Source organism: Callospermophilus lateralis, chromosome X, assembly GCF_048772815.1.
Source record: "Callospermophilus lateralis isolate mCalLat2 chromosome X, mCalLat2.hap1, whole genome shotgun sequence".
Lineage (NCBI taxonomy): Eukaryota > Metazoa > Chordata > Mammalia > Rodentia > Sciuridae > Callospermophilus > Callospermophilus lateralis.
Window position 1 is genome coordinate 3,360,708 of NC_135325.1, and position 12,415 is coordinate 3,373,122.

Below are 12,415 nucleotides of genomic sequence, written 5' to 3' on the forward strand. Positions count from 1 at the left end.
TTATGGAAATTTTTAACTTCTCTGTCCTCTGTGACCAAAGTTTGTTTTTGTTTTTTTCTTCTAATATATTTTGACACTGTATGGTATTTTTACTTGACATCCAACCTTATGAAACCTCATTTACATTGATCCAAGACTGTGGAAGTTGAATAATTTTAGAATTTTCAGATATTTTTCATTTTAGTGTACACCCAGGAAATTGTATCAAGAAGTTGAACTTTTGATGGAAATTTCAAGCAGTTTCTTCAGAGTAAATCAGAACTGGGTACAGGGTTTATTTCTTGCCCACTAAATTTTTACTCCTACACCTGCTATTTTTATTTATGAAATAATGGTCATTAGGTCTGGCAGACTGCCTTAAATTATTAAATGTCTTTTGGATTCATTAGGAAAACATTGTTTAATTGCTGGGCTTTTTCTTTCAGAAAAAGCTATTCATTTGCAAGAGGAGCTCATAGCTTTTAATTCAAAAAAGGAAGAACTAAGTCAATCTATAAATCGTATAAAAGAACTTGAGGTAATTGTTATCCCCTTTTTTTGAAGCAGACTTTAGGCAGTACATGAAATTTTAGTTTTAGGCATACATATCTTATCTGGATAGGTTTGGCCTGATTATTCTAGGACCAAGAAGGTGATGACTGAAGTTAATTCAATATTTCTTCATTTCAAAGTCCCATAAAGAAGTGAAGAAAGAGCTTTGGGTCCTAGAGTTCTGTGCAAATCTGTTTCTCACTGTAGACTTTAGGATATTTCCCACATCATATGGTTTTTGAGGGAATTCAGTGAGCTAACTTATGCATCTAGCCCATAGCATGTAACTAATCTGTTCTACCTCAGCATCTTCTATCCCATTAGCAGCAGGTAAAAATTCCTATCATTATATCATTATCTTCCAAATTAAAACAAAATGAGGCATGGTTTTTGCATGCCACTGTTACTTCTGTTCACTGGTATGCTTGCTTTTGGCAAGGTAGAACTGGAACTTTAGATGAAGTATATTCTGTATATAAAATTTGCTTTTGTAACCATGATGATTTATTTGACAGTATTGTAGGTTTCTATATCTTAATATCAGATACATTATACCAAGGAAAGGAAAACACTTCAGAGCAAGTGAGAGACTACTACTGTCTCACCTCTCATAGTAAAGATGTATTGCTACAATGTGTGTGATTGTCGCTGGGTCCTGGTTGCACTGGGAAAATAGAGTGATAACTCTCCTCAGAAGCACTGGCTTTCTAGGGTCTATAGATACAATTTATGAACTTATCTTGTTCCAACTCTAGTATAGAAAATGACTTTTTTTTACCATAGTTAGGTCTTATGGTTGGAGAGAACTCAACCTCTATCTAAGTTGTAATGCATAGCCTAACTCAGTCTTCTGGCTTTGACTTTTGTAGTAAAATCATTCAAATGTAAGTTTTCTTTTTTCATTTAAGCTTGAATTAGAGTCTGTCAAAGCCCAGTTTTTGACAATAACACAACAAAACCACTTGCTGAATGAAAAGATTAAAGAGATGAATGATTACTCAGTACTAAAAGAAGAGAAGCTAGAACTTCAGGCACAAAATAAAGTACTTAAACAACAACTGGAAGAGAATAAGAATGAAAATTTGAATCTCCTAAACCGTATGTCCTTTTTTTCTTTTTCTGATTTACCTATTTCTGTAATTGACATTAGGTCAGTGTTAAGAAACTCTGCATTGTATCTATAAGACAGGCATAACTTGGGTAGATTTGATAAGATTCTGGCATTGGAATTCCATTGCTTGCTGTTGCATAGCAGTGTCACTTTAAGAAGGAACATTTTTTTTAAGCTGTGCTGCCTTTCTGGGTGGTATTACAGGTGACTGCCAATTGGGTTTTGCCACTGGGGACTGCAACAAGCACTTGGAGGAAGGAAGAGGAGGTCGAGTTTGTTGATAACCCACTGCTACCCCAACTTCTGTACAGCGGCCCTAGACTACCCACTGCTCCTGTCAGCTTAGCGAGGTTCAGTGTACCTATGGGTAGCCTCTCATCAGTGCTCTGCACCTGTGCCCACTCACTCTATCTAGTTCTGTGAATGTCTTCCTTCCCTGGCCTTCCAGGCCCAAGGGGGTGCTAACAATATGACCCTGTTTCTAGTCCAGTGAACCACACTATCCTTTTTGGTTACCTTGCATAAAGTGACCCACCTAAACATCTGTTTGCTTTCTGCCTGGACCCCAACTTACTGACATTTGCTCAGGTCGAATGAGAGCTTAAAGTAGTTAGTCATCATTGGGTAGACAGCTGGGGGGCTTCTTCTAGGCCTTGTGTGCATGGCAGAGGATAGAGGCAGGCTTTCAATAATTCAAGGATTTGAAAGAATTCTTTCTCTTGCAATAAAACTCCAAGAGTAATAAAGTGTGGTAACATTTATTAAATTCTTTTGTTCTGAAGCTTGTGAATCAGGATTGGTCTCGGTCTACTAATGGAATTGATAGAATATTAACTGCATGAGTACAAAGAAAGGAAACAATTTAAAATCTCTTTAGCTACTTTTGTTAAGTGAAATAAAGTTGATAATGACCAGAATTTTTCTACTTTCTTAGGCATAGCTCAGCCGTCTCCTGAGCTTCTGGTTCTTCAGAAAGAATTGAAGAAAGCAGAAAGTACTATAGCACTTGAGCATAAAGAGTTTGAAACTCATAGACAAGTTCTGCAAAAACAGCTGCAAAGTGAAGTGAGTATTGTTCTTCACTCATGCCAGTGTTACACCAGTCTACTTTATAGATACCTAAACTTTGCACAAGCCACACCAGCACAGATCAGATCTTTTAACTCTCAAGCTGGTTGCAGTAGCACACATCTATAATGTCAGCTACTTAGGAGGCTGAGGCAGGAGAATTGCAAGTTCAAGGCCAGCCTGGGCATCTTAGTTTCTTTCTCAAAGTAAAATAAAAGAGCTGGGGGTGTAGCTCATTGGTAGATCACCCCAAGGTTCAATCTCCAGTACTACAAAAAGCAAAAAAAACCCCACAACAACAAAAAAATTACCCTCTGAATATGATAAAGGGTTCTTTCTCATCTGAGAAAATTCTCTAGTGATTATATGACTTCATATTCATAACTGTCTTTCATAATTGAAATAAAAGCTGACTCAAACATAAAATTTTCTGAGTGCATGATAGTACCATGTTAGTGTCTTGATTCCCACCTTGAGACTTACAAATGTTCACTGTGTCTTTCTGATTTCAGCCTGCATGCCCTAAAGTAGCTGTTCTTTGAATGAAAAAGGTAGTGAAGAATTCATTTGTGTGTTGTGTTCGTTTTTTTTTTTTTTAAACAGAGACCCATTGATTACTTGGTATAAAGCTTCCCAGAATTGGCAAAAAAATAAGAGGATAAGCACAATAAGAGATTTTTTTTCCCCTTTTGAAGCAAGCTGTGATGTGTTCTACATTGATTTCTTTTTCTTCTCTGAATCTTTTCAGATTGAACATTCTGCACAGCTAAAGGCCCAGATACTAGATTATGTTGCTTCCATAAAGAGGTTAAATATTCAAGTTGGTGATTTAAAATTGCAACTGAAACACACTCAGACAGGTTAGAGACGTTTTTAAGCCATAAATATTTTTGTGCATGTAAAGCTTCTGACCTTTGTGGAAATATAATGATTGTAATTTATTAATCACATAGTATTTCTTGTATTTCGCAGGGAGCGGGGTGGTTCATAGGAATAAGTATCATCCTACAGTGGGGGTGTGGCTTGGTGGTAGAGAACTTGCCTAGCGTGTATGAGGTCCTGGGTTCCATATGCAGCACTGCCAAAAAAAAAAAAAAAAAAGATGTGTACATTCCTTGAAGTAAACTTTTTTATCTCAGAAATACCAGCTGATCACCAGAATGAGTGGCTTTCACAGGTGCCCCAAATAGAAAAGTTGTGGTGGTAACACAGAAGTCCCCAAATCCATTGTAGGCATTCCTTTTTTTGTTACCCTGATAAGATTGATTGGCTCTTCAGTAGTTTTACATATTCCTTAACAGAAATGTATATAAATATATGGGAGAAGCAGGTTGGCTTGGCAAAAAGAACACTGCTGCTCTTTTAGAGAATTGTTTTGTTTTGGACCCCAATTTTGAAGGTAATTGTTTGATTTTGGGTACAGTGCTCTAACTTTCTTGGGCCTCAGTTCCCCCATTTGTAATGAGGGTGATAATACCTACCAGGCCATAGTAAACAAAGATGAAATGAGATGGGTCCCAATTCAGCTCATGGGACATAAAAGACTCTCTGAAAATAGTTCCTGCTCTTCCATTAAAATGCCTTCTCTGTGGATGCATATCTGTCCCTACTTCCTAAGAAGGATATTGAAGCTTAGATACTTTATTTTCCAGTTGCTTTCAAACTCAAAGTGTGTATGTGTTACCAGTTCAGCTGGTTTCTCATGGTCCCTTTGGTCTGAGCCTTCCTTGCTTCCCACTTGCAATCTTTCCCTGTCAGTCCCTAGTACTTTCTACCTTCACTAATTTTATTTCCATCTCTCTACTTTTTCCTATTTCTCATTTTTGCTTAGCAATTCTGTTTGCCGCAGTGTCTAGAGCAAAACTCATAGAAGTCTTGAATAACGAAAAATAATTCACTGAGCATAGAGCCCTTCTGCATAAATGTATTGTCTATTGCAAGCTTCTGCCTCATAGCATCATAGGGAGGCATTGTAGGAGAGGAGCTGGTACATGCACTGGCTTTGCTTTAGGAAATCCCAGTGGTTCTAAAACTTGCTGTGTGATCCAGCCTCCAACCCCATCTGTAAATGGGAGCAGTGAGAATTCCTTGGCCATAGTGTTGTCATGAATGAAATTCTTTTCCCTTATCTGAAACTCGACCTTATGCTGTGAATTTTGCTACAGCCCTGGAAATTCTGGACCCACATCCTATTGTGAAGCACATTAATTACTTTGAAGTCAAATCTATGAATATTTATGCTGGTTGGGATTAAGTTTACATTGGTAAGGGTCAAGCTTTTCAACCAAATGAATTCAAATCTAGTTGTACTTTGCCACCAAATAAATTGTAAATAGATTTTTTTAATTCTCAGAGCTTTTTGGCTTTCAAAATCATGCATAAAGGATTGTGAAATTCTATCTTATATTATAAAGGAACACACATGAATCTGTGACTGGTACATATAAGTTCTCAACAAATGTTAACAGTTCTTACCGTGGCCTCAGAAGTTGTTTAGTGTGAAGTTTGCCCTTTATTTTCAAGTATATTTTAATTTTGCTTACTGCCTTTTGTCCTCATTTCTCAAATTACCTTTTTATAATCTGCAGCCCTGGAGAATGAAGTGTACCGCAACCCAAAGCAGTCTCTGAGCCATCGGTCTGTGAGTGGGCTAATAAATGGCAAGGTGGTGCCTCACAGTGGTGATACAAGCAGGGATTTCTCAAACAGCCCTCTTGGACAGGAGAAGGTTACGGCAGTTGCAGTTGTACCAGGAATCACAGGTTATCCAAATACAGGAAAAGAGACTGGTTCCCCAGACTCTGACCTTGAGTTTGTGGCCAGTACAAAAGCCAGGGTAAAAGAGCTAGAGCAAGAGGCCGAACGCTTGGAGAAAGCTTTCAGAGATTACCATCGAAGAGTTCTTCGAAACCCGGTTAAGAGCCCACCACTAGCAAAGAGTCCACCGTCTTCGCACTTACGGGGAACCCTCAAAACTGTCACTTCTAGCTCCCTGGAAAGATGTGCTTTTACAGAGGACCGAGTTATCCCTGAGCACCCGGAAAGACGGATGTTGGCAGAGGACAGAGTTTTCTCTGGGCAGCCTCAGGTGGGCACACCTAACGAGGAAAAGAGTGCCGCCTCTGAGGCACAGACAGGCAGCACAGCTTCGCGGGCTCGCAAGAGTACTTCTTCCAGACGTCTCTCCTCCACGCCCCTTCCAAAAGCAAGAAGAAGCCTCAATAATGAAATGTATTTGGAAGGTAAGCTACTATCCAAAGGGTTGCAGGATGCTTGGGAGTTGGGCAGACCTGGTCATCATGGGATGTCTTTCTTGAATATTTATACAGGCCCTAGACTGCAGGAAACAGTAGATAGCACATGTAGCAGTGAGCCTGGGGGAGCCCTTGCTGGAGCAGCTGTGATTGCTCTGAACCTACCATCTCCTGGTTAATAATAGTGACATCCCTCCCATGTCCCAGGGTTGTTATGGGAATCAGTGTCATAAAGGATGTTGAGATCAGGCTGGGGATGTAGCATGCACAAGGCCCTGCCTGGGTGCAGTCCCAATACAGCCAAAAAAAAAAGTCAAGATGTAGTGTTCACTTAGCATGTAGAGGTGTTCAGGGGGTGAGAGTGGCCATTCCTTTGCTGCTGGTCAGTTTTGAACATTTTAGTATTAACTCGAGAGTTATAATTTAAGTGTTCAAATTGTTACCTTTATGACCTGAAACATCATACTCATATATTCAGAGATGATAACCTATTTTCACTAATAGAGCTTTTTAAAATCTATGTTGGTGTCTTCTTCATGCAATTTTTAATATTCTTGCCCTGATTCCTTCTGCCTTGTAGGTGTGGGCAAATCACTTCTTGCTTCCCCCAATTCTTGTCCTGACAGAATGTCCCAGCCATCACCCGTGGAATCTGGGCATAGCTTCTCTGCCCCTTCCTCCTCCAGCCCTCCAGAACAGAAGGCCAGGTATGTACCATTGTTTGATGGGCTTCATTTGAATCATGTTACCTGCTGTCTCAGCCCTTTTTTTTTTTTAAGGAGATCTTAAAGATGATGTGATACTATAGAATTTGTAGTCAGATTGTAAAATCATGTGTGATCTTTGATGATCATCTGAATACCTGGGGGGAATGTTATGTAATACCTTCCAAGTTCTGTGAATGGGCATGGTATATAAAGAGATGTCTGAAATTTGTCAAAACAACTAAGTTGGTCTATTTTTAAAGTTGGAACAATTTCATACATCATTAAAAAGCCATTTTTAAAAAATGACATTTAAATGTAAACAGATAAGGTTCTGATTTATGTATCATTAAAACAAATTACGAAGTGATAGTGGGTTCTAGAATATGATTATTAAAGCAGGAGGAAGTGGATGGTTTTGGAAATTAGGCCAGTGGGGGCAGGACTCCCATCCGTGCCTGGTCCCCACAGTAGGAAATTTGACTCCTTAGTTTTGGGTTTGAGCCTGGGCACCTGATGTTTATGTAGTTCTCCTGTATAAAGTTGAAAACTTACATGTACCTAGGGCATTTAATTTTTTTAAATATTGTACTGTCTTGTGATAAAGGCAAAAGGAAAGACCAGACCCACACATACCCTGAGTTAATACAATTTGACACACACGGGCTCATGGTATTGTATCTTCAGTTGGTTTGAGCTGGTGATGTATGAAAGGTTGTCTCTTGTGGTTATTAGAAAACTAAGAGAACAATACCTTATGCCTGGTGAGTACTCAGTGCACTAGGGCTATATTTTAATAAGCCATAGAAAAATGAATTTTGTAAATTATTTTTTTTGAGTCACAGACAGCTTTTTGTCATCCTCTGCTGTTAGGTTTTAACATTACTAAGAATTCACATTCATGAATTTTATTCTTCCAATCCAGTCTTCATCAGAAACAGACTGAAATTCAAGAAAAAAGTGAATTTTCAAATCTGGACAAGCTAGCTTTTAAGGATAATGAGGAATTTGAATCATCTTTTGAATGTAAGTTCAATATAAGTACCGGTTTTTATAAGTTAAAATTGTAGAAAGTTTAGTTTTACTGAAAACTATTTACCATTATTATAAGCAAAGTAATTACAAACTGGGACATTTTTATTTTGTGATAAGACCAAAAATATGGATATATTTCCTCATTTTTCTGTCATGAAGATTTTCAGGGGTTCAGCTAAGTTCTCTTTTTAAAAATTTCAGGATGACTCATCATTTTGAGGTTACCGGCTTAAACCTATAAATGAATACTTAATTTACCCACTTTGGGATTATCTCAGATTTAAAATAAATAGGTTTTTAAAAAAATTTTATGGAACATAAAGATGTTGATGGCTCAGATTAAGAAATCCCATCCTTAGTAAAAGAATATTAAAATAAGAGTCCAGGAACAGATGTCCTGGCTACAGCCTTTTCTTGGATTGTCTCACCACATAGTCCACTTTATAAGCATAAAATAGGATGTAGGGTCCATCTTTTCTGAGGCTTTCTCCAGCTTGAGAAATCTACTTGTATACAATCTATCATTTAACCTTATCAAACTTATCATCATCAAATCTGAAAATATCATATTTTGAACCATTAAATGAGATGCTTAGTAAATTTTGTGAAGTTCTTTTAACTGGCCAGTTGAATCTTCAATATTTAAATTGAATGGAAATGGTTTATCGTCAATCAAGTGAACTCTTTAAAATGGATTGATTTTCCTGCTAGGTAATGAATCCACTTTTGTAAACAAATTTAATTCTTTTTTTTTTTTTTTAACATTTATTTTTTAGGGGTTGGGGTTGTGGCTCAGCAAGAGGCTTGCCTAGTACATGCAGGGCACTGGGTTCAATCCTCAGCACCACATAAAATAAGTAAAATAAAGGTATTGTGTCCAACTACAGCTAAAAAAACTTTTTTTAAAAAAATTATTTTTAGTTGTAGGTTGACACAATACACTTATTTAATTAATTAATTAATTTTTTATGTGGTACTGAGGATCGAACCTAGCACCTCAAGCATGCTAGGCAAGCGCTCCACCGCTGAGCCACAACCCCAGCCCCAACAAATTTAATTCTTTAAAGTATAAGACCCCTTTGGGTCCAATCACTAACACTGCAAAATAAAAACAAAAACTGCCTCAAGAAGTAAATATGTTGGCAAGTGACTAAGAATTTGTTAGAATCCTGGCCAGCCACAGTGGTGTGTACCTGTAATCCCAGAAATTGAGGAGGCTGAGGCAGGAGGATCGCAAGTTCAAAGCCAACCTCAGCAATTTAGCAAGACCCTGCCTCAAAATAAAAAAGGATTGGGGATGTGGCTCATGGTTAAGCACTTCTAGGTTTAATCCCTAGTACCAAAAAAGAAAAAAAGGAAAAAAAAAAAAAAACATGTGGGAGGCTGAGGCAGGAAGATTGCAAGTTAAAAAAAAAAAAAAATTATTAGAATCCTGTAGGCAGGGCTCCCCTAGTCACTTTAGCTGTAGTTCATGTGTTCCATGGTTTAATCCCCCTGCCCACTACCCTGCCTCCCTTCTCCTATTACTTAAGGACTCATGACACAATTGCTTGTACCTCCCATAGATGCAGGGAACAGATCAAGACAGTTTGAAGCAGATGGGTTACACCCTGCTGGTGATATGCCTCATGTGGATGCTGCTGCAGCTACTCTGCCTACAAGACCTGTCCCACATCATAACTCAAGTAAGCTTTTCTTGTTTTAAACTAGCAGTTAGCACAGCCATATATTGAATGCCAGCCTCTGTGCTATATAAATTATTTCCTATATTATTGAAGGATTTTATAAGCATAACTTACTCAGTCTTAAAGTTGGAGTGTTATCATTGTAGATGGCGTTTTTTTTGTTTGTTTATTTGTTTTTGGTGGGGTACTGGGGATTGAATTCAGGGGTACTTGACCACTGAGTCACATCCCCAGCCCTATTTTGTATTTTATTTAGAGATGGGGTCACACTGAGTTTCTTAGTGCCTCGCAGTTACTGAGGCTGGCTTTGAACTCCCGATTCTCCTGTCTCAGCCTCCCAAGCCTCTGAGATTAAAGGTGTGCACCACTGCGCCCAGCTCAGGAGAGTTGCCTTTTTTTTTTAGTCGTAGATGGACATAATATCTTTATTTGTTTATGTGGTGCCAGGGATTGAACTTAGTGCCTCATGCATGCTAGGCAAGCGCTCTACTACTGAGCCACAACTCTAGCCCTGGCTCAGGAGAGTTGCTTTTTAAAAATGTATTTTTTTACCTGTTCTGAGTCTGACAGAACAGTTACACTTTTCCATTATACACTTCTGCAAAAATCATTCCATAGGAGCCTTAGCATCTTGGGAAACAATGTTGAAACAATGGTCAACTCACGTTCTCTATCTTTATGTGATTGTAACATTTTAATAATATTTTTTTCTATCTGGTTGCTTCCATTATGTCTTAAGAGATTAGAACCTAAAAACTATATTTCAGTCTTGGGGAAAGCTGATAACACTAAGGTGATTGTGTTGTGGGGCAGGTCGCTCAGAAAACACACCAAGTCCCAGTTTTGTCCAAATTGAAGACTCTTTTAGCCGGCCGGCTGGCAAGTATTTCCCACAGGACCCATAACTGTCCCTGCAAGGAACAGCCCCAAGCCTGAGCATTTTAGGATATTTAATGGCAAAAACTGCATCTGGGTTGACATAGCTGCAAGCAAGCAGGTACAGAAGCTGAATTGGGCAGTTAGCAAGACAATGCATTGTGTATGTACATTGGTATTTCCCACGGGACTTTCCAGGTTAGCATAGCAGCAAGCAAGCAGAAGGGAAGTGGGTCAAAATGACCCTAGTTCAGTACAAGTTAGAGAATGGTTTCTAATGTGTAGATAATCAATCTCTGACAAGGTACATTGCCCAAGAGAAATGGAAACCAAAGAGAACAATTTTACATTGTATAAGAATTGCTATTTTGTATTGCCAAGTATGATATGCTAGGTAACTATTAATGGGTTCAGAGGCGGGGCTTTCCCATGGGAGAAGCATTTCTTACATGATATGGAGTCTCAGGATAAAATGGAGTCTGTTTGGTCACTGCCCATATAGCCTGGCCCATAACAATTGGTGCTGGAGGAAAACTGGCCATTAGACTTCTGTCTGCCCATGTCTCTCCAGCTTACCCACCTGCCTCTCTGGTGGAGGGATCAGGGAACAGTACAGCCTGGGCCTTTTCTCCTTAGTCCAAAATGCTTAAGCCTCATACCTGAAAAGAAGTGTCTCAAGTAAAGCTACCTTTTAGTCCTTCCAAACATATTCAAAGCCTCTGGTTAGCAGTTTCTCAATTTAAATCACAGTGCATATGAGGAAGTACTGAAAGAAGCAAGACTTCAAGAGGGTTGATTTTGCTGACTCCTGAGTAAATCTGCTTTGAAAGGCATTCACTCAACCAGAATTGATCCAAAGCAATCTCTCTGTGGCACTACTCTAGAGACCAGGCCTGTAGCAGTGAACCAAACAGAGCCCCTTCCTTCATGGAGTTTCTAGGGGTTGGGGGACCCAGGCAGTCAGCAAGCCAATACTGTGGCTCTGAGGAGGAATTGTACCAACTGATGAGGGGCAGTGTCCATATACACAGGCCTGAGTGAGGGAGGAAATCAAAATAAAAGGAAATCAGTGAGCACTAAGTGTTCTGCCTTGAGACACAGTGGTGATCATAATGGTTTTTGAAATAATTAGTAAGCAGCATGGTTGTTTGGGTTATTCCCCCCTCCCCCGTGGACACAACATCTTTATTTTATGTGGTGCTGAGGATCAAACCCAGTGCCCTGCACATGCCAGTCAAGCGCGTTACCGCTTGAGCCACATCCCCAACCCCAGTTGTTTGGGTTATTGAGAAATACTCTTATATTCATCATTTTACCTCTTTAGTTCAAGCAGAGGGAAATGAAGAACCTGAAACTTTGTGACTTTGAGGTGCCCAGTGGACATGCTTCTTGTCCTGGCTTTTGCATCCACCCTGTAGCTACAAAATATACCCCAGAACAGAGAGCAGCCCTTTTTCTTCTTTGTTAATTGGCCCCAGACAACATTCCTATTTTGAGATCACAACTGTGTATAGGAAAGTGGTAGCATTTAGAAGTGACTTTTCTTTCACCAGCAAGGAGGACACTGTAGTTCTATCTGTGGAAATGATTAATGGCCTGCTCTCATATTTTAATTTCATGGCAAGGATTGAGAGATGCCCATGTTGCCTCTCTGCCATTAGTAAAACTAATTCAGTTCCTGCTGACAACTTCAGGACAAGGCACAGCAAAAAGCTTTGAAGTCCTCTAGTGAACCTGTGGGTTTTTCTGCTTGTTGGCATTGCTTGGATAAAAATATGTAGGTTGTGGGCCAGAGTTAGAAGAGAAAGACCAGCATGGTCATCTGTGGGATTGAGATTTAATTAAAGCTTTGACATGTAGGGACTTATGCCAGGAGCTGGAGAGAGGGGCCATACTAGTAATTAAAACATGGGCCTTGCCAGGAAGGAACTTAGTGGGAGGAGAGAAAAGCACTCGTGATTTTTGACAAAGCTCTGCAAGAAAGGTGCTGAACTGCTTACTTGTCCTCCTCAGAGGAGGTGGCATTTAAGTTGGTTCTCAAACAGCATTGTGGTTTTGTGGGAGAGGCAAGGGTTGGGGGGAAGGGTGTGCCTCAGGTTAAGGAAACTGGGGTGGGGGCAAAGGCACAGAGAGAGGAGAACACAGCTGCAG

The 12,415-nt window shown here is 39.4% G+C and overlaps 1 protein-coding gene across 5 annotated transcripts in view; it reads left to right on the forward strand.

Moving 5' to 3' along the window:
- The window catches only part of Ofd1 (OFD1 centriole and centriolar satellite protein), a 40,926-nt gene that overhangs the window by 24,953 nt on the left and 3,558 nt on the right, over nt 1-12,415 (forward strand). For all 5 annotated transcript variants that reach the window (XM_077106353.1, XM_077106355.1, XM_077106354.1 and 2 more), the window contains 8 exons: nt 426-517; nt 1,440-1,629; nt 2,577-2,707; nt 3,459-3,570; nt 5,299-5,952; nt 6,545-6,671; nt 7,594-7,694; nt 9,269-9,388. In XM_077106353.1, the coding sequence (XP_076962468.1) occupies nt 426-517; nt 1,440-1,629; nt 2,577-2,707; nt 3,459-3,570; nt 5,299-5,952; nt 6,545-6,671; nt 7,594-7,694; nt 9,269-9,388 (1,527 nt within the window). The remainder of the gene's footprint in view (nt 1-425; nt 518-1,439; nt 1,630-2,576; nt 2,708-3,458; nt 3,571-5,298; nt 5,953-6,544; nt 6,672-7,593; nt 7,695-9,268; nt 9,389-12,415) is intronic.